The sequence below is a fragment of the Ochotona curzoniae genome, unplaced genomic scaffold (assembly GCF_017591425.1).
Source record: "Ochotona curzoniae isolate NIBS_2020 unplaced genomic scaffold, NIBS_Ocur_1.0 scaffold_1037, whole genome shotgun sequence".
Taxonomy (NCBI): domain Eukaryota; kingdom Metazoa; phylum Chordata; class Mammalia; order Lagomorpha; family Ochotonidae; genus Ochotona; species Ochotona curzoniae.
The window spans coordinates 18,073,512-18,093,682 of NW_024467083.1; the positions used below are offsets into that span (position 1 = coordinate 18,073,512).

General features: G+C 51.5%; 2 protein-coding genes across 12 annotated transcripts in view; both read right to left on the minus strand.

Annotated features, from left to right (window-relative positions):
• LOC121168472 (glutathione S-transferase Mu 2) overlaps positions 1-7,891 on the minus strand; it is a 25,433-nt gene extending 17,542 nt beyond the window's left edge. The window contains exons 1-8 of one of the 7 annotated variants that reach the window (XM_040998631.1): positions 7,773-7,891; positions 7,435-7,510; positions 6,957-7,021; positions 6,566-6,647; positions 6,365-6,465; positions 5,787-5,882; positions 5,590-5,700; positions 2,783-3,659 (exon numbers count right to left, since the gene is read on the minus strand). In XM_040998631.1, coding sequence (XP_040854565.1) covers positions 3,570-3,659; positions 5,590-5,700; positions 5,787-5,882; positions 6,365-6,465; positions 6,566-6,647; positions 6,957-7,021; positions 7,435-7,510; positions 7,773-7,808 — 657 coding nt within the window. In that variant the 5' untranslated portion in view covers positions 7,809-7,891 and the 3' untranslated portion in view covers positions 2,783-3,569. Of the gene's footprint in view, positions 1-2,782; positions 3,660-5,589; positions 5,701-5,786; positions 5,938-6,308; positions 6,466-6,565; positions 6,648-6,956; positions 7,022-7,434; positions 7,511-7,772 lie in introns of those variants that run through there. The other 6 variants (XM_040998625.1, XM_040998626.1, XM_040998633.1 and 3 more) reach the window with 6 other exon arrangements.
• A 1,921-nt stretch (positions 7,892-9,812) lies between these two features.
• LOC121168478 (glutathione S-transferase Mu 1-like) lies at positions 9,813-16,148 on the minus strand. 5 transcript variants are annotated; one of them, XM_040998656.1, is made up of 9 exons: positions 16,071-16,148; positions 15,760-15,835; positions 15,330-15,394; positions 14,946-15,027; positions 14,745-14,845; positions 13,080-13,107; positions 12,831-12,940; positions 12,634-12,744; positions 9,813-10,655 (listed from the first exon to the last, which is right to left on the minus strand). In XM_040998656.1, the coding sequence occupies exons 1-9, from the start codon at positions 16,104-16,106 to the stop codon at positions 10,566-10,568; spliced, it is 699 nt and encodes a 232-aa protein (XP_040854590.1). In that variant the 5' UTR covers positions 16,107-16,148; the 3' UTR covers positions 9,813-10,565. The 5 variants fall into 5 exon arrangements, with proteins under 5 accessions (XP_040854590.1, XP_040854591.1, XP_040854589.1 ...); XM_040998657.1 differs by lacking the exon at positions 13,080-13,107 and having other exon boundaries at positions 12,831-12,926; XM_040998655.1 differs by lacking the exon at positions 13,080-13,107 and having other exon boundaries at positions 12,831-12,990; positions 14,713-14,845.
• Between the last annotated feature and the right edge of the window lie 4,023 nt (positions 16,149-20,171).

Here is a 20,171-nt window from a genome sequence, read left to right on the forward strand (position 1 = left end):
CACCTGGTATGCACCCCATGGGCAGTACTGAGCTCTACACAATTACAAAGTAAAGGGATTTTAGCTTGCAAGTTCTTTTTCTATCTTTCTGATGAATTATGCTGTTTTTGTCTCTTGCCTCAAGGTCTCAGAGACAAAAGGAAGCAGGAAAGTTCTGGAATTTATCTTTCTTAGCTTCCCCAGTGAGTCCAGAGCTGTCTCCTGTCTCCCTTCCACAGTCAGCTCCTCTTTAATCCCTAAGGCTCCAAGGTGGACCTGAGGCAGAGCCAAAGAGTTGAAAAGGCGCATCTCATGGGGGATTTAGGGACTAGGGACAGGAAACAGAATCCAGGCTGCCTCCGTGTGGGACCACAGCCTCAAATGCCCAAGTCTGTGATAAATGAGGGTTGGCTGCTGTGAAACACTTTGACCTTGGATGACACGATGAGCAGAGAGGTGGGTCCAGGCTGTGCTCCTGGCACCCGGGTGCTGCCACTCGTCCTGCCTGGTCTGCTGGGCCTGTAGTTCTCCAGCCACCTGCAGTCCCAGCCTGGACTCCTCTTTTTTGGCCTCCCCTTTTAATATTTATTTATTTATTTATTTATTTATTTGGAAAACACATATTACAGAGAGAAAAGGAGAGATAGAAAGTCTCATCTACTGGTTTCATTTTCCAAATAATTGCAATGGCCAGAGCTGAGCTATTCTGAAACTAGGTCTCCCATGTGATCACAGGGTCCCAAGACTTTAAGCCATCTGCTACTGCTTTCCCAGGCCATAAGTAGAGACATGGATTGGAACTGGAACAACTAGAACACAAACCAGTGTCCATATGGGATGCCGGTGCCAGATGTGGAGAATTACCCCACTGAACCACCATGCCAAATAGTGAGTCATCTTTGCATTTCCCACCTTGCCTTATACTAACAAGAAGGGCAGTGCACAAGAATGAAAACCAGGGACCTGCCCCATGTCAGAGATAACACCTGTGCCATTCAAGGAGGACAGAGAGGCAGAAGAGAGGAGGAATGGATCTACTGTCAGTTACCTGCATATAGAGACATGAAACAGGGCAGCTGTTGTGCTCAAACTCGGCACCAGTGACAAACCTGGGAACTCTGTTTCAAGTTTCTGATGCCTGCAAAGGTCAAGTTGGTGCTGAAGTCAGTAGTCTGGAACTTTATCTGCATCTTTCATGTGGGTGACAAGGACCCAGACACTTGAGCTTTTCCTGCTTTCCCCAGGCCTTCGGCAGGGAGCTGATCAGAAGCAGAGTGCATCACAGGCGCCAGTGTTGACAGCTATGTCACAATGCCAACCCAAAACCAATTAATTATTGCTACTTTAAAAAAAAACATTTTTAAAAAAGATTTATTTTCATTGGAAAGGCAGATCAGATTTACAGAGAAGGAGATACAGAGAGAAAGACATTCCATTCAATGGTTCACTCCTTAAATGGCCACAACTGCTGGAGCTGAGGCAATCTGAAGCCAAGATCCAGGAACTTCTTCTGCATTTCCAATGTGGGTGCAGGGTTCCAAGACTTTGTGCCATTCTCTACTGCTTTCACAGGCCATAAACAGGGAGCTGGATGGGAAGTGGAGCAGTTGAGACACAAAACAGCACCTATGTGGGATCCTGCCGCTTGCAAGGTGAGGATTTAAGCATTGATCCATTGCACTGGGCCCAATTGTTGTTTCTCTCTTTTTAAAATTTATTTTATTTTTATTGGAAAGGCACATATACAGAGAGAGACAGACAGAGAAAACAATCTTCCATCTGCTGATTTACTCCCCAGGTGGCTACAATGGCCAGAGCTGAGCCTATCCAAAGCCAGGAGCCAGGAGCCTCTTCTGGGCTTCCCACACTGGCGCAAGGTCCCAAGGCTTTGGGCCATCCTCCACTGTGTTCCCAGGCTATAACTAAGGAGCCAGATGGGAAGTGGAGCAGCTAGGACATAAATAGGTGCCCACATGGGATCTTGGCAGTTGCAATGCAAGGACTTAGCTACTAGGCTACTGTACAGGGCCCTATTGTTAATTTTCTGAATCCAGCAGTGTAGTTGGGGAGTCCCCCAAAAAAACCTTGCCTGGGATGACCTCAGACTTGATTCTTGTGTAGGCCAGCCAGTACAGGGTCAGGTTTGGTCTGTCACTTGCATTAGTTAATGCACATATCAGTGGATACAACTTGGTCAGTTCTGGCTTAGCCCCATATCTCACCGAAAAAGGTGCTAAGACCCAGCCTGGCCAGCCCACCTCAGACCCCAGTCCTCATACATACTAGCAGGTGCTGCAGCCTAGTTGGGTAATAACCCCTACCAGATCTGCCCCCAGCCCTGGTTTTTGTGCTTGCCTACCTCTGCTACAGCCTAACCCAGCCCAGCCTTCATTCATTCCATGCATACCCACGGCTGCTATAGCTTAGCTCAGACCAACCCACCCATAGACCTAGCTCTCAAACTTGCTGATTGGTGCTACTGCTTTGTAAAACCTGGCCTGCCTTCCAGACCTGGTTTTCATGCTCACCAGTGATAGGTATATCCCAGCAGGGGAATGCACACAGTTTCCTTACTAAGCATTCTCCCAGCCCCGGATCTTGCTCCTGCCAGGGGCTACTGCAGTCCAGTTTGACATCCAGAATTGGCTTTCCAAGAGGGAATTCTTCCACATTCCAAACCTCCTCAAAATCTGCAGATGGCAGGCACCATAACACATATCACAGAGCAGACACGGAAAGATTCATTCTCTATGATTTAAGATTTAGTTGGTCTGGAAAAAAAAAAAACAAGTACAACAAAAAGTATACTCAGTGGGATAAGCTTTATTGAGAAACAGTCTGAAAATATACACCAGGAATATCCATATGAGGGAAGGCACCCTGGAGGATGTCCCAGGGGCTGTGCCTAAGGACCACCTGCACCTTCACCAGCAGCCCAGAAGTTCTCAGAACCGGGGCCCAGCTGCAGGGGGCTTCAAGCCCTGGCACCATGCTGCAAAAATGAGGAGCCAGGCAGAAGGAGGGAGAAACCCGAGGTGAGGAACAGAGCAACATGTACAGGGCATAGAAATGACCAAGACACCATGGAACCCCAGCTGACCAGACACTCACACATAGCATCCTGCTTCCCCAGCCCTGCTGTAGCAATAGAACAAAGAAAACCCCCCAAACTCCACCACAACCAGTACTAAGTCAGGGCTCCCAGTGAAGAGGACAGGCCCGGGTTGAGGTGTAGGCTTTCTGGGGAGCAGGCAGTGCCAGGGAGACCTTGTAGCAGATCAGGGCCAACACAGGCCCAGCGATGTCTCTGGCTGTTTGGGGAGCTTAAGGCTACTCAGGGCCCCCCACAGCAGAGACAGGGCCATGGGGTTGGCCTTAGTGCAGGAGGAGCAGCACAGGGGCTGCAGATGAAGAAGACGGCAGAGCTGAGGCTGGCCAGGGCTTCTATGGGAGGGGCTGGCTTAGAGGATAGGGGGCAGCAGGCTGGGGAGAAGGAGGGAGAGGAAGAAGAGAACTGAGAAGGCTGAGGCAGGGCTGGGGGCCTGAGACCCCCCCCCCCACCAAAGCCCCTTCCACCTCATCCCAGAGTCTTATTTTCCAGTCCATGTGGCACACTTTAAAAACATAGGCACTCTGATGAAGTGACTGGACTTGATGTAGGCAGCAATCTTCGGCAGACCCTGCAAGGGCAGAAACAGGAGCAGAGCTCAGAGTCTGTGGTTCTCCTGGGGTTCCCACAGCCCCAGTATAGGCACAGCCCAGCGGGACCAACAGCGGCCACTGCACAAGGCTGAGCTGGCTGCACTGACATCTCCATAGGACCACAGCCCTGTGGAATTCACGCTTCATCAAAGACACCTCCCCTCCACCACCTCAAAAGATGGATCAGCAGGATGACGCTAGAGCTGGGTGTTATGTAGCCATGGGAAATGTCAGTGCTGGCTCAGCGTTCGCTCCACCCAAACATGATCCACTCCTGACCACAATATCTCAATGGGACTTGATGGGCACAGCCATTCAGGAATTTTCTCACAGTCAAACACTGAGCAAGCAGAGTATGGCACAGCCTGCCGCTGTCCCTCTTAAAACTGCTCTCCTCTGTGCCACAGAGACTCATTCACCCCTATCTGCACAAACACCTCCTTATCCACAGTGAGGCTGCCCAATGCACGACATTGCACACAGAGCAGGGACGTCCATCAGGAAAAGGGGCTGAGACCATGTCAGGACAGCCTACAGAGCAGTCCTGATCTTACCCAGTGACTCAGCAGGCCCTCACTGTGGGGAACGGGAGGAGGTGCAGCAGCAAAGGAAGGCAAGGCCAGACTCCAATCCTCCCCCTGACACAGGGAGTCCTAACTCCTCCACTTGGTATCTCAGGTCAACCTCACTGCATCTCAATTCTCCTCATCCTGAGACCTGTTATAGCGAGCAGCACCAAGCACACTCCTGGGAAATCTACCTGCATGTCAGGGCTGACAGTCCCCATGGACAATCTCAAATTCAGGAGAATCCAGTATTCTGAGCTTAAGAGCCTGGCCTGGCAGCCGCAGAGTCCAGCTCACATATCTAATCTATGTTCAGCCCCTCCTCTCTGGGACACAGAGCTGAGCCAACTGTTGTTATATAGTTCCCAAGGCCAAGGGCCGGGATCTCACCCAGAGCTGATGAGAAAGAACATCTCCCCAGGGAGAGGAATGGGACAAAGATTGCCGAACAAATAGCTTGTGTTCCCAAGCCTCAAACTCCCAAAATGTGATCAAGTAGGCTTTGCTGTGAGCAGAATGTCCCTGGGTGACCAGTGTGACCCTGAGAGGGGAGGGCGGGCTGTGCTCCTCAGACCCACACTGTTATCACTTCCCCTCCCATCTGCTCTGCTCAAAGTTCTCTAACTGGCTTCAGTTCTAGCATGGAGTCACCTTGTCACATGAGTTAAACATAAACGACCCACCACATACCACAGACATAACATGTTGGAAATTGGAAGGAGAAAAGAGCCACAAAGAAAGTTTTCACCACCAACTTTTCAAGACAAGAACCTGCACCAGGGCAGCACTGTGGCCACTGAGATCCAGCACCAACAACACACCTGGGAGCTGAGTGTTTCCACACAGGAGCTCATTGCTTCAACTGCTCTAGAGATCAAGCACATGGAGTGTCTGTGTCTCTGACACTGAACCTCAGTTCTAACAAGTCTCATCCTCCTGATGCCCGCTGCACGCACACTCACTGTCTGGCCTCTCCTAAGGTCTCCGGGGAAGGGAGACCCAGACTGGTCAAGGGCCTGAGGCTGCTCCTTTTAGCACAAAATGCAGAGAAGCCCTAGTTGTTGCCCATATATACCAGAGGCTCCCAGGGAGCCCAGTACACCTGTGACTAGATCTGGAACCCTGACAAATGGCTTACTCCCATACTGATTCAGTTTCCTTATGTGTCAACTGGGAGTAACAGCTCTATTCACCATGTGGGAACATAGGCAGATATACTGGACACAGCAGGTGCAGGATGCTAACCCTGGGTCCTGCTCTCAGGGGTTTGTCTACAGCTCAGCTCCAGGACTCAGAGAGCATGAAGGAAATGGAAAAGAGGAGAGGAATATCAGAGAGTCACCTCAAATCGAGCCACAAAATCCTTCAGGTTTGGGAACGCATCCAGGCAACCAGGAGCAAATATACGGTTTTGGTCCAGGATGTCATAGACGAGGAAATCAGCAAAGGTGATCTGCAGAAGCCAGGAGGAGAGAGCTTAGGAGCAGACTGCCTTGGCCATGCCCCCTGCTCCTGTCTCCCTCCCTTTCTCTGCCTCACCTTGTCCCCTGCAAACCAGGGCTGCTTCCCCAGGAACTGGGAGTACACTGTCAGCTTGTCTGGGAGGCCCTTCAGGTAGTCAGGCTTCAGCTTCTCCTGAAAGAACAAACAGCTTTGCAGCCATAGACACAACTTTGGGGAGAGAGCTTGCCTGCCCAGGGATGCACGTGGCCCCGCTGGCCAGGGGAGCAGCCATCCTCAGTGAGCGTGGCAGGGATGTGTACAGTTCACAAAGGATGAGAATGTGATGTGAAATGACGGCAGGAAAGGAACCCAGGGCCTCTTGGTGATTTGGGGCTGCCCATTCGGGAAATATGCTTATCGTAGGGGACACAAAAAACCTGGAAAAACAGGGCGCTTGCCTGAATAAGCTCCCATCTTAAACTAATATAACTTCCACACTGTGACTGCATCCCTGATGCTGGTGGGTCAGCTGCAGAAGATGGTCATAGACAGACACATGCTTGGAGAATCAGTTGTCTAGAGAGTTCACTGGGAACTGGGAGTAGTGCAGATATAAACACAGGGTTTAAGTCCTCGTTGAGCCCTGCCAGGTCCTGTCCAGTGGGAACACTTACAAAGTCAGGACTGTAGCAGATACTGCCAAGTTGCCTGCGGTTGTCCATAGCCTGGTTCTCCAAAATGTCCACGCGAATCTTCTCCTCTTCCGTCTCCCCACCTGCAGCACACACAGCAGACACAGCAGACACCCTCAGCATCCCACCCAGCCAGGCCCAGGGCACAGCCACAGCCCCACGCCCTCAGCCAGCCCCACTCACACAGGTTGTACTTGCAGCCGAGGTAGCGCAGGATGGCGTTGCTCTGGGTGAGCCTGTGAGTGCCGTCAATCAGGTAGGGCAGCTGGGGAGGGAGGAGGGAAATCAGCTGGGCTCCCAGATGCCCAGCATCTTCTCCCCTGAGCCAGGGCACACAGGAGCCCTGGCACCCTCTGTACTTGATCACAGCAGGCTCCCTAGAGACATACTCTATACAATGAGTGAATAAACAACACCATAGAACATCACAGAAAGTGCTATAGAGAACCAGGGATGACTGTGATTGAGTATAAGTTCCTGGTCCTGAAATCTGTCAATGTGGGAAGGATGTACAAAGTGGAGACACTATATACTCCCCGCTCCCATCACCAGTCATCTCATCCCCTGCACGAACATTGGGAATATCCAGGCCCAGCTTGAATTTCTCACTCAGCCACTCACTTTGGTCATAGTCAGGAGCTGTGGAGAAGACCAAGTGAAACAAAACCTCCCCCGTTTGCAGCCTCTTTCTTGGGACCCTCCCAAGGAATCAGGGGCAAGACCCCCAAGACAGGGCATGTGGGATCTGAACCTTCACCTCTCATTCAAGGTCTAGAATAAGGGGATAGAATAGTTGTAAGTGTCCTAAACCCTACATGCTGAAGGCTCTAGTGTTTTAGAAAAGGGCTAAGGAAGAGCCTATTGGGATCATCAACACGACCAAGCCCTCCTCCCAGTGCCCTGCCACACCACACCCTCCATGGGACCAGGGAAGGGGCACGCTCCACTGCTGGTGGTGGAAGCACACAGAGGTGTGCCACAAGTGGTCACACAGGGGTTCTAGTTATCAGTCAGTATTGCCTAGGCAGAGGTCAATGCAGGCAGTTGCATACCGTCCCCCATGTTGTATCTCTTTTCCTCATAGCTGGTGTCTGTGTATTCCAGGAGTAGGCGGATGGCATGACACATCTGTGGCAATGACCGAGAGTGAGGTGAAATACTGAGTGAATAGAAGCCTTTCTTATCTCTTCCAGGTGAGCTCTGCTCCCCCTTGCACCCGCAATCCCCCTCTACACAAACAGTACCTGCAGAGCGAGCCTGTAAGAGTTTCCGGCAGGCAGAGGCAGCTACCTGCTCCTACAGGAACTATGGATTGAAAGTGCCCCAGCTGCTCAGATACCTCTCGCCCACCCATGCCACTGCATGCTTCCCAGGCAGACCCTTTGCTCACCCCACGGATGTCCCAGTAACCCAGCGTCATCGACATGGTGTTGCTGGTGTTTAGTGTCTATGGTCGGATTTCTGGAACTCCGCTGGCCTGGCCTGGAAGTTGGTGCCAGTCCAGGGAGGGCAGGGGTGGAGCTGGCAATCGGCCCGCCCCTCCGCACCTTTCCCTCCCAATTCTCCTGAAGGTGGCGCGGGGCCCAACCCTCAGGGAGCAGGAAGCTTCAAATCAACTTCCAGCCAACTGGGATCCCTGAGCGAGGTCTGGGAACTTGGAGGCCTAATGCTGTGCTGGGATTTGCTGCTTCACTAGCCCAGAACAGCAGCCACACTCTGCAGGCACCCCCCCCCCCGGCAGTTGGCAGTGCCCTTGGCAGCCAAGTCAGGCAGTGCCACAGCTCCCTGCACTTGCCCCCACAGGCATCATTCTGTCCCCACCCTCTGGGCTCTGGGAAGCTCCAGCTGCCGGCGCCAGCCTAAGAGGTGTATCAGTAATGGAGTGCTCAAACCAGCGCACCCCGTGGAAGGGTGCCACCACCACACAGAGTGGCGAATCAGAAGCAGCATCTCCAGAAGGCGGAGGATGCTCTGACACACAACCAGAAGAAAGAAGCGGCTGTGTGATTTGGGGAACCAGCTTTGGGTTTCCTGCCGGAAGTCTTATGATCATTCACCAGGTAGTGTTTTGAGCCAGACAGTCAGTCATCAGCGAGTGCACCTTTCAAAGAGGCAGCATGGCTGAGGTGCCCCCTCAGAAATTTCCTAATGTCAGGTGACCACCTTGACCAAGACGGTGGCCTTGAGGGCAATGTCCAGGAGGATGTGAAGGAAGGTAGGAGAGCCTCTTTGGGGCAGGAGCAGAGCCCTGTCTTTGAAGGTTCTGAGGAGACGTGAGCAAGACATCCCTAAGCGGGGAAAGGAGAGAGGAGAGGGGGGCAGAAGGGGCAGAAGGGGAGGGGCCCAGCCCTTCCTGAGGACCAAGATAAAGCCTCATGTTGCTCCACTGAGTCCATAACAGCAGGAACAGCACCCCAAGACGTTGGATTATTGCAACATTCCCTGGGTGAGCAAAGGGTCTGCTTGAAGGGCTGGCGGGGGCAGGGCAGATCTGAGCAGCTATGGGTGATGTTTAGGCGTATTTCCTCAGCCTCCCCAGATCTCCCTGAGCCAACCTATATTTCTGGGGCTGGGGTTAGGGTAGCATTGGTTGTGGTGGTTATCAGGTGCATTCAGCTGGAGGAATAGGGACAGATTCTGGGTCTCTATGTTTCTGACCTCCTTCTTTGACTATCACTGAGCCAGCTGGCTCATGCCACCTGTCTTCTGGAATACACGGACACCAGCTATAAGGAGAGGAGACACTTCATAGGGTCTGTAATGCTCCTGCCTGCACTGACCTCTGCCCTAATGCTGAGTGACATCTGAGTCTGTCCCTACCCTGGTCCTTGAGTGGTATAGTTGCCATCCCATGACAGGGTGCTGGAGGAACGTTCTGGGCACTGGTGTGTCTGTGAGTGGGTTGGGAACTTGCTTAGGTATTCACACACGTTTTTGAGCCTTTAGCATGCAAGGTCCAGAGCCTGTACATAATTCTGTCCCTCAGACTTGGAATGTGAGGTGAGGGGCTCAAATCCCACACATGCCCTGTCTCAGGGGGTCTTACCCCTGACTCCTTGGGAGGGCCCAGGGAAAGAGGCTGCACATGGAGGAGGTTTTGTTTCACTTGGTCTTCTCCACAGCTCCCGACTATGACTGAAGCCAGTGGCTGAGTGAGAAATCCAAGCTGGGCCTGGACTTTCCCAATGTTCGTGCAGCAGGGGTTAGAGTCTGGTATGTATGTGTGTGCAAGGTGTCTGTCTCACTCTTTATTCAAGCCATCATGATACTGCCACCAGGATTATGGACATTTCCAAACTTTCTGAACATCTGCTGTATGCCAGCACCATAACACATATCACAGGGAAGACACAGAGGGATTCTTTCCACATAGATATATAACTTAATCAGTGTGAAAAGCACAGGTAAAATAACAACTAAATTTCAGCGGACTTTTTTTTTTTTATTAAGAGGCATCCTGAAAATGTAGAAAAGGATTATCTATGTCAGGCAAAGAATCTGAAAAGGGGTTCCAGTGGGGTATTCCTGTGGACCACCAACCACTTCCCATTAGTCCAGCAGCTCTCACTACCAGGGCCCAGCTGTAGGATGCTTCAAGTCCTGGCACCATGCTGTGAGAACAAGGAGCCAGGGAGAAGTTGGGACCCAAGGTGAGGAACAGAGCAACATAGAGCATGCAGAAATGATCAAACATCATGGAAACCCATCAACAGACACATCCACATATAGCATCCTGCTCCCAAGGCCATGTTGTGGCAATAGAACAAAGACAATCCCCACACTCCAGCAAAGTCAGTGCCAAGCCAGGGTTCCCAGGGAAGAGGACAGGCCCAGGTTGAGGTGTAGGCTTTCTAGGGAGCAGGCAGTGCCAGGGAGACCTCACTGGTTAGCATGGTCAACACAGGCCCAACAACCGCTCTGGCTGTTTGCAGAGCTTAGGGCCACTCAGCCCCTCACAGAAGAGACAGGGCTGTGGAGTTGGCCTCAGTGCAGGAGGAGCAGCACAGGGGCCGTGGCTGAAGAAGAGGGCAGACTGAGGCTGGGCCAGGGCTTCTATGGGAGGGGCTGGCGTAGAGGACAGGGGGCAGCAGGTTGAAGAGAAGAGGAAGAAGAGAACTGAGAAGGCTGAGGCAGGGCTGGGGGCCTGAGCTCCCCAAAGCCCCTCCCACCTCACTCCAGAGCCCTATTTTCCTGTCCAGGTGGCCAGCTTCAAATATATAGGCACTCTGATGAAGTGACTGGACTTCATGTAGGCAGCGATCTTCGGCAGGCCCTGCAGGTGCAGAAAAACAAGGGCAGAGCTCAGGGTCTGTGCCACCATTGCAATTACCACAGCCCAGTTTAAATGAGGCAAGTGAACCTGACATCAGTCACAGCACAGGACTGTGGCGGCTCCGGCGACATCTCTGTCCAACCACAGCCCAGGGGAGTTCACGCTTCATCACAGCAACTCGCACCAAACCTCGTATGATGGATCAGCTAACAGAGATGGGAGACGCTAGCAGCTGAGTGCTGTGTGGTCAAGGGCAATTAGTGCAGGTGCAGAGATCACTCTGCCCCCAGCACAATCTGCTCCTGGCCACCACATCTCTGAAGAAACCTGAGCGTCACAGCTGCTCATTAACTTTCTCACCATTAAGGTCTGTGTAGACAGACAGGACAGGAACAGGCTGCCTCTGTTTCTCTTCACACTGTTCTCCTCTATTTTACAGAGACCCTGCCACTCCTGTCTGCACAAACATCTCCTTTTCCACAGTGAGGCTGCCTGCTGGCATGGAGTTTCACATACAATAGGGACATCCACCAGGGGCAGGGGCTTAAACCATGCCAGGGCAGCTTGAACAGTAGCCCAGAACTCCCCCCATTGATTCAGCAACCCTCACTGGGGGAACAGGAGGATGTAAAGTGGCAAAGCCAGGCTTTGCCAGGTAAAGGCAAGGCCAGGCTCCAATCCTCCCCCTGACACAGGAAGTCCCAACTCCTCCACTTGGTATCTCAGGTCAACCTCATTGCGACTCAACTCCCCTTATCTTATCCTGAGACCTGCTACAGCAAGCAGCACCAAGCACACTCTTGGGAAATCTACCTGCACGCCAGGGCTGACAGTGCCCATGGACAATCTCAAATTCAGGAGAATCCAGGGTGTTCTGAGCATAACAGGCCTGATCTGGCAGGCCACACAGTCCAGCTCACATATCTAATCTATGTCCAGCCCCTCCTCTCTGGGACACAGAGCTGAGCCAACTGTTGTTATATAGTTCCCAAGGCCAAGGGCCTGGATCTCACCCAGAGCTGATGAGAATGAGCTGAGAAGGCACATCTCTCTATGTGAAGGAGAATACTACATATAATGTAGAATGAATAGCTTGTGTACCCAAGCCTCAAACTCCCAAAATGTGATCAAGTAGGCTTTGCTGTGAGCAGATGTTCCTGGGTGACCAGGGTGACCCTGAGAGGGGAGGGCAGGCTGTGCTCCTCAGACCCACACTGTTATCACTTCCCCTCCCACCCGCTGTGCCTGCAGTTCTCTACTGGGCTCCATTCCAGCATGGAGTCATCTTCACTCATGCATCAAATAAACTGAAGGACCTGTCCCTTGTTACAGACAAAAATGTTGGAAATTGGAAGGAGAAAAGAGCCACAAAGAAAGTTTTCACCACCAACTTTTCAAGACAAGAACCTGCACCAGGGCAGCACTGTGGCCACTGAGATCCAGCACCAACAACACACCTGGGAGCTGAGTGTTTCCACACAGGAGCTCATTGCTTCAACTGCTCTAGAGATCAAGCACATGGAGTGTCTGTGTCTCTGACACTGAACCTCAGTTCTAACAAGTCTCATCCTCCTGATGCCCGCTGCACGCACACTCACTGTCTGGCCTCTCCTAAGGTCTCCGGGGAAGGGAGACCCAGACTGGTCAAGGGCCTGAGGCTGCTCCTTTTAGCACAAAATGCAGAGAAGCCCTAGTTGTTGCCCATATATACCAGAGGCTCCCAGGGAGCCCAGTACACCTGTGACTAGATCTGGAACCCTGACAAATGGCTTACTCCCATACTGATTCAGTTTCCTTATGTGTCAACTGGGAGTAACAGCTCTATTCACCATGTGGGAACATAGGCAGATATACTGGACACAGCAGGTGCAGAATGCTAACCCTGGGTCCTGCTCTCAGGGGTTTGTCTACAGCTCAGCTCCAGGACTCAGAGAGCATGAAGGAAATAGAAAAGGGGAGAGGAATATCAGAGAGTCACCTCAAATCGAGCCACAAAATCCTTCAGGTTTGGGAATGCATCCAGGCAACCAGGAGCAAATATACGGTTTTGGTCCAGGATGTCATAGACGAGGAAATCGGCAAAGGTAATCTGCAGAAGCCAGGAGGAGAGAGCTTAGGAGCAGACTGCCTTGGCCATGCCCCCTGCTCCTGTCTCCCTCCCTCCCTCTGCCTCACCTTGTCCCCTGCAAACCAGGGCCGCTTCCCCAGGAACTGGGAGTACAGTGTCAGCTTGTCTGGGAGGCCCTTCAGATAGTCAGGCTTCAGCTTCTCCTGAAGGAGCAAATTGGTGTCAGCAGCCATAGACGCCAAGTTGAGGGAGAGAGTTTTCTTGCCCCTTGGTTGGGGGAGCAGTCATGTTTCCGGAGCAAGACAGGAATGTTCACAGTTCACAAAGGATGAGAATGTGATGCGGAAAGATGGAGGAAAAGGAATCCAGGGCCTCAGGCTGACCCTGGGTTTCCATTGAGAAAATCGGCTTATCCCTGTTGTGACAGGAGATAGCCTTGGGAAAACAGGTACATGCCCGATAAGCTCCCATGTTTAACAAAAACAGCTGAAGCACTGGCATTCAGCATCCAGCTGTCTCATGTTACACCACGTGGTAAACAGATAAGCTAAGTGCTAAGCACAAAAGTGATTTGCTGGGGTGCAGTACCACATGCAGTAGGTGCGGATGGCACGAAAGTATGAAGAGAACAGCTCCCCTGCTTGGCAGGGCCCAGGGGAGCTTCCGGTTTTTTGGCAAGGCCCAGTGGATTTTTCTCTGACCGCCTTGACTCACCCCCTTTTTGCATGGACACTCAACCACCCCACTAAGAACTCTGTAATCTATTGAGCCATTGTTTGCCCCTGTGAGATGGCTTTTGTAACCAATATGAGCTTGAGAGTTAAAGTTATTGATAATGTCCTGGTGAGTGGGCCTTTGACTGCACAAAGGAGTACAATTAAATCCATGCCATTTCTGGACATCTTATTGTGTGCCTACCCATTGCCCTGAAATCTGGCCCAGACATATAGCATGCCTTCTGGGCAATGGCTTGATAAGAATTTTACAAATGAATCGAAATGATGGGAGTATGAGCTGAAACTGCTATGGCAAAAGATATAATTACTGTGACCTTAAAGGTTAGCCTGTCCTTGCAACTCTTTAGAGCATAGAAAATGTAGCTGTTTTAGTTGCTTTCATAATTTTTTAACTAGAGGAAATATAGGGTGATTCTATTAACATCATAGAGATATACTTTTGATTATTGTTTGATTGCTTATGAGGTTGGAGAGCCTGCAGTTGTAGGGGGATTTAATGTTTGAAACTTTTTGTTCTAGATCGTTATTTTTTCCCCCTTTTGATGTATTTCTCCTATTAAGTGATAAATAAGTTGTGAAAATAAAATGTAGTAGGAATGTTCTACTGATTAGTAGGCAAACATCTGTGCCTTGGCCTTGGAGTTCTGACTGTCACCTAATCGCTACTTCTGAAGAATAAATAACAGCTTGCTTTTAAGAGCTGATTATAGTAACTTACAGAATTATCTTTAAGAGCACCTGGTTGACCATGAAGTAAAAATTAATTGAACATCTGTGCCTGCTGGCTTAGTTCTAAAGTTAAAGATAGTAAAACCAAACGTTTATGCAGAAGCTTGTGATGTGTCTAAGTAAACAAAAAGGACAGCTTCTTGAGCTGCAGCAAGAGGGCACCACGTGACAGTGTCTGTGTCTTTTTTTATCGCCGACTCCACACACCTTTCTCGGGCTCCGAACTCAGCTGGAGTTGGACTCCAGCAGAGATTCTTAAGCAAAATTTATGTGTTGGAATGGATTTTAACACAGAGACACTAGAAATATTTCTATGACTATGGAAATCAATTGGTAGACTTTGTTTCAGTAGACTTAGTGCAGAATTGTTCCAATTTTAGTATATGTGCTGCCGAAGCGAGCACGACACTGCTGAATCAACGTGTTGATCAGACAGTAAATTGGACAATCATTCCACTTAGGCAGTTCAGTGGCAAACTGAAGGGTTGCAAATAAGAACACCAGATGCAAGTACTCATTGAACCCCACCAGGTCAGATCCAGTGGGAGCACTCACAAAGTCAGGACTGTAGCAGACCACAGCAAGCTGTAAGCGGGTGTCCATAACCTGGTTCTCCAAAATGTCCACGCGAATCTTCTCCTCTTCCGTCTCCCCACCTGCAACACACACAGCACACACAGCAGACACCCTCAGTATCCCACCCAGCCAGGCCCAGGGCACAGCCACAGCCCCATGCCCTCAGCCAGCCCCACTCACACAGGTTGTACTTGCGGCCGAGATAGCGCAGGATGGCGTTGCTCTGGGTGAGCTTGTGAGTGCCGTCAATCAGGTAGGGCAGCTGGGGATAAGGAGGGAAGTCAGCTGGGCTCCCAGGTGCTCAGCACCTCATGCCCTGAGCCAGGACACACAGGATCCCTGGCACCCTCTGTGCCTGGCCCATGGCAGGCCTTTGGAGACAATCTCTGCACAAGGCATGAGTGAGCTACGGCATAGAACCTCAGGGAAAGACTGCAGAGAACCACGGATGACAGTGGTTGAGCACAGGTCCTGGTCCTGAACCCTCTAACCATGGGAAGAATGTGGAGACAGAGACACCATTCACGACCCCACTCCCTCCAACACCCCATCCCCTGCACATACATTGGGGAAGTCCAGGCCCAGCTTGAATTTCTCATTCAGCCACTGGCTTCGGTCATAGTCGGGAGCTGTGGAGAAGACCAAGTGAAACAAAACCTCCCCAGTGTGTAGCCTCCCCTCAGGAGAGTCAGGGGTAAGACCCCGAGACAGGGCATGTGTGGGATTTGAGCCCCTCATCTCACATTCAAGGTCTGAAGGAAAAGAATGCTTTAGAGGCAATGGAGCTGACACACCTATTGCAACAGTTGTAGAGAAGCCTAGCGAAGAACCTTACCTTACCCAGTTCCTTTTCCATGAGTTCCCAGCACTGACCCAACCCCTCAACACCCCTACACTGACATGCCAATCTGCACCCTCTAAGGACCAGAGTAGGGGCAGGATCAGATGTCAGCCATCCTTAGCATGGCAGAAGTCAGTGCAGGCAGGTGCATACCGTCCCCCATGGTGTATATCTTTTCCTCATAACTGGTGTCCGTATATTCCAGGAGCAGGCGGATGGCGTGAGCCAGCTGGGGGTAACAGGGGGCGAAGATCAGAGATAGTTCCCTCGTGCTGACCTCTTTAACTCCAGAGAACCAGGTACTGCAGCTAATCCCCCCTTCACTGCGCGCGCGCGCGCGCACACACACACACACACACACACACACACACAGCTCCTGCAAGTCAAGGACAACAGCAACACCTAAATAACTCCAGCTGCTCTGCACTGCCCCCGCCAGCCCTCCAAACCGACCCCTCACTCACCCCGCGGATGTCCCAGTAACCCAGCGTCATGGGCATGGTACTGATGGTGCTGGTTTTGGAGTCGCTCCTGCTCCTCTCACTGGTGTGGCTGGTGCTGAGGGCTCAGAGGGCTGCCTGGGCCTTCATCCGGGTCCTGGGACAAGGCAGGGTCCCGCCCCCGCCCCTCCCCTTCCAGCCGGCCTCTCCCCTCTGTCTCCTTCTGCCCCTCTCAGGTTTCTCTGGCTGCACACAGTTCCTCAGACAGGCAGGAGCTCTGGGCCCCACCACAGGGAAAGGAAAGCTGCAAGTCCGCTGTGTTCTCAGAGATTGGCCTCACTGCTTCCCCAGCCCTCCCAAGCAGCCACCCTCTGCTGGGCCCTGTTGGTTGGCAGTGCCCTTGGCAGTCCAGCCAGGCCTGCAGACAGTGCCACGGCTCCTGCCCCTCCCCCGCAGGCATCCCTCTGTCCTGAGCCCAGTTCCTTTGGCTCTTGAAGCTCCAGTGCCCAGTGCCAGCCTAAGAAGGGTGCCTGTAATGGAGTGTTCAAGTCAGCTCTCCATGGAAGGACAGCATTGGGCACTGCCAAGCTCTTAGGTCGACACCCTGCAGCGACATGCATCAGGAGCAGCAAACCCAGAAGGCAGAAGTCTGCCTGACCTGACACAGGATAGAAGCAAGAAAGTAGGTGCTGTTTATGCCCCTTAAGGAATTTGGGGAGCCAGCCCTTGGGTCTCTTGACTGAAGCCTTATGGTCATTCACCAGGTGGTGTTTTTCTTTCATGGAGCAGCTGGTGAATCTCCAAGAGGCCCACCTTGCACAGAGGAGGCATGGCTGAGGTGCAGCTCAGAAATGTCCTGTTGTCAGATAGGTGACCTCCTTGACCAGGACATGGCCTTGAAGGAGACTGAGGGGGGTTTGTGACCTGCTCCCACTGAATACCCAGGTGACACCCAAGCCACTCCCACCGAGCCCAGCATGCTGAGCCTGCAGCACCAGCAGCAGCACCCCATGACACTGAGCTACTGGGAGAAGCATGGGGTGAATGAGGGGCCCCCTCACAGGGCTGGTGGGAGCAACGCTGAGCAACTGGGGAAATTCTCTCTCTCTCTTTTTTAACATTTATTTTTATTGGAAAGGCTGATTTACATTGAGAAGGAAAAGCAAAGATCTTCCCTCTGCTGGTTCACTCCCCAAATGAACCAACTCCACAGTGGTTGGAGCTGAGCCCCCTCCAGGTCTCCCATGTGGATGTAGTGTCCTCAGGCTTGGAGACATCCTTTGGTGCTTTCCCAGGACATAAACAGAGTTGGATGGGAAATGGAACAGCCAGGACACACATAGCCACCTATATGGGTTTCTGGAGTTTGCAGACAGAGGGTTAGCCAGTTGAGCCATCACATGAGACTTAGCTGGGGTGATTCCTACAGGCTTGCAGAAGAAGCCTTGGCCTCACGGGAGCTCCCAGAGCACACCTACATGTGTGGGGGTGAGGAGTGGGTGGTGGCAGTGTCTGTGGTGTTTATTTGGTGGGTTCATCTAGAGGAGATAAGGACATAATCTGGTCACTTTGCCTTTAACCTGTGCCCCTGCCATTCTTCCCTCCCCCAGCTAGTTCATACACAGACACCAGGACAAGAAGTGCACTGTGGGGGGCAGTAATGCACCTGCCTGTGCTGACCTCTGCCCTAATGCTGAGTGACATCTGAGCCTGCCCCTTCTTTGGAGGATGGAGGGTACAGTCTGGCAAGGCAAGGGTGCTTGGCACTGTGCTGTGTCTATGATGGGGTTGGGTTCTACCTAAGTTTTCCCCCACTTCTTTTGAGCTTTTGGCAAGTAGGTTTCAGAGCCCTTACAACCATTCTGTCACCTTGGCCTTGAATGTAAGATGAGGGGTTTAGATCCCACTTTCCCTGTTTCTAGTGTCTTGCCCCTGTCCTTGGAAGGGTCCTGGGAGCAGGCTGCACACTGTGGAGTTTTTGTTTCACTTGATCTCCACAGCTCCTGACTGTGACCAAAACCAGTGGCTGATTGAGAAATTTAAGCTGGGCCTGGGCTTTTGCAATACATGTGCAGGGGATGTGTGGCTGGAGGTGGGGTGGAAAGTGCAAGATGTCTGCTTCCATTTCCTTACCCAGATTAGAGATTTAATGAGTGCACTCTGCCCAACTGTTGGTGTTCTTAGTTGTCTGTGCTTTTTTTCCATGGTGTTCCACATTGTTGGCCTTTCATCTCTTGTACTGAATATATCTCTAGGACCTGCCATGGGCCAGACACAGAGGGTGCCAGGTTTCCTGTCTGCTCTTGCTCAGGACAGTGTTACCGGGAACCTGGGAACCCAGCTGACTTCCCTCCTCACTCTTCAACTGTCCTACTTGATTGGTGGGACTCAAAACTTCACACAGTGCAGTGCCATCCTGTGCTACCTCGCCCACAAGCACAACCTGTGTGAGTGGGGCTGTCTGAGGGTGTGGGGCTATGGCTGTGCCCTGGGCCAGGATGGGTGGGATGCTCAGAGTCTCTTGTTTAGGCTGCAGGTGGGGAGACAGAAGAGAAGAGAATTTGCTTCTGAAGAACCAGGCTGTGGATGTCTCTGATCAGTAGATGGACTCTGATGCAGTCCTGACTTGGTGAGTCTTCTCTTTCCCCACGATGGGATGGTCCACACCAAGTTTGTACCCAGGGTCAGGACTCTTGATTTCATATGTGCATGGCTCCCATTTCTCATATGAGCTCAGTGGAGCTACTTATGCCTCACATGGTGCTCTGTGTTGCCACCACTAACCTCCCAACCTCAGACTGCACCAATTAAAACTCCAAGACATTCCCTACCAATCTTTTGGATAGAGTCCAGCCTCCCCATTCAGTACCTGAAGAGTAAAGTCACATGTTCTGGCCAGCTTTGTGGCACAGAGGATTAAGCTGCCATCTTCACTGTCATCATCCCATATGGATGTAGATTCAAGTCTCAGATGCTGCAATACAGGTTGAACTCCCGATAATGCACCTGGAAAAGCAGCAGAGGATGGTACATATACCCGGTCTCTTCCCATACACTTGTGTGACTCCATCTGGCCAGGCTTGGCTGTTTGGACAATTTGAATTGTAAACCAGCAAAGGGAAGATCTGTCTCTTTTTCTTAACTTTGTCTTTTAAGTAAATAATAAAATAAATCTTCAAAGGAAACAAGGTCGGGTGTTCAAAATTTCCTCTACTTCTGACCTCCCTAAGACCCCCTTTACCCTGTGCATTCCTGTAATGCACAGGCTCCATCTAGGAGAAAAGAAGTGCCTGACAAAGGGTGAAAATGCCAGCCCATCTGTTTCCTCAGTGTTGTTTCTTTTAGAGTTTTTTAGAGGCCTCATGATCAGCAAAGGGCCTTCATCCCTCTTCCTCTTCCCTCCAGCCTCAGATTCTCCTTTGTACCCCTAGAACCACTCAGATGTGTGTCCCATTCTTTCCTCTTCCAACCCCACAGCTAGGCTGCGCTGTTGACTTCCTTCTCTGAGCTTACTGTTCTTTGCTTCTGCTGGATGCCAGAGTTCAGGGTCAGGCAGCTGCTGGCTCCCCTGGCTCGGAGTCATAGGAGGTGTTAGGACATGCTGTTGCAGAGTGCGAGAGAGATCACACTGGACCCAAGTATAGAATGTTAAGAAGAATCTTTATCTCCCAAGCTTGGCGACAGCAGCCACCGCTACACTCCAGGAGCTACTGCGCCGAGCAGCAAAAGTCAGGGGTTTTAAGCTCTCATTGTCCAATCAGATTTAGAGCCATGCAGTACAAAGTTTCAGGTAGGAAGGCAGTTATCAGAGCCCAAAGTTTTCCTATAGTTCACCTAATCTAATACAATAGCAGGCAGGAGGGGCCAGGTGTGCGGAGCCTCCAGAGTCATTTCCATGCTGTCAGTTGTTGTGAATGTACGAAAGGCAGGAGAGGCAGGGTGCACTTTTCATGCCTTCAATCAACTTGAATGGTGCAAGAGGAAGGGTGAAGTGCAGAAACCCCTTTCTGTGCCCTATCCGCTGTCAATGAACCTGACAAGTGGTATGTGCCATCAATGGCAGTGGCACGCCATTACAGAAAAAAAAAATACGGATTTCAGACATTTTTGCATCAAAGTAAGCTC

Excerpts from the sequence above, each read along its gene's own strand:
- LOC121168478 (XM_040998655.1), bottom strand. The coding sequence starts at position 16,106 with ATGCCCATGACGCTGGGTTACTGGGACATCCGCGGG. Across the intron at positions 15,028-15,329 it reads TGGGCCTGGACTTCCCCAAT|CTGCCCTACCTGATTGACGG; the intron begins GTATGTGCAGGG and ends CCTTATCCCCAG. Across the intron at positions 12,745-12,830 it reads CCTGGTTTGCAGGGGACAAG|ATTACCTTTGCCGATTTCCT; the intron begins GTGAGGCAGAGG and ends TGGCTTCTGCAG.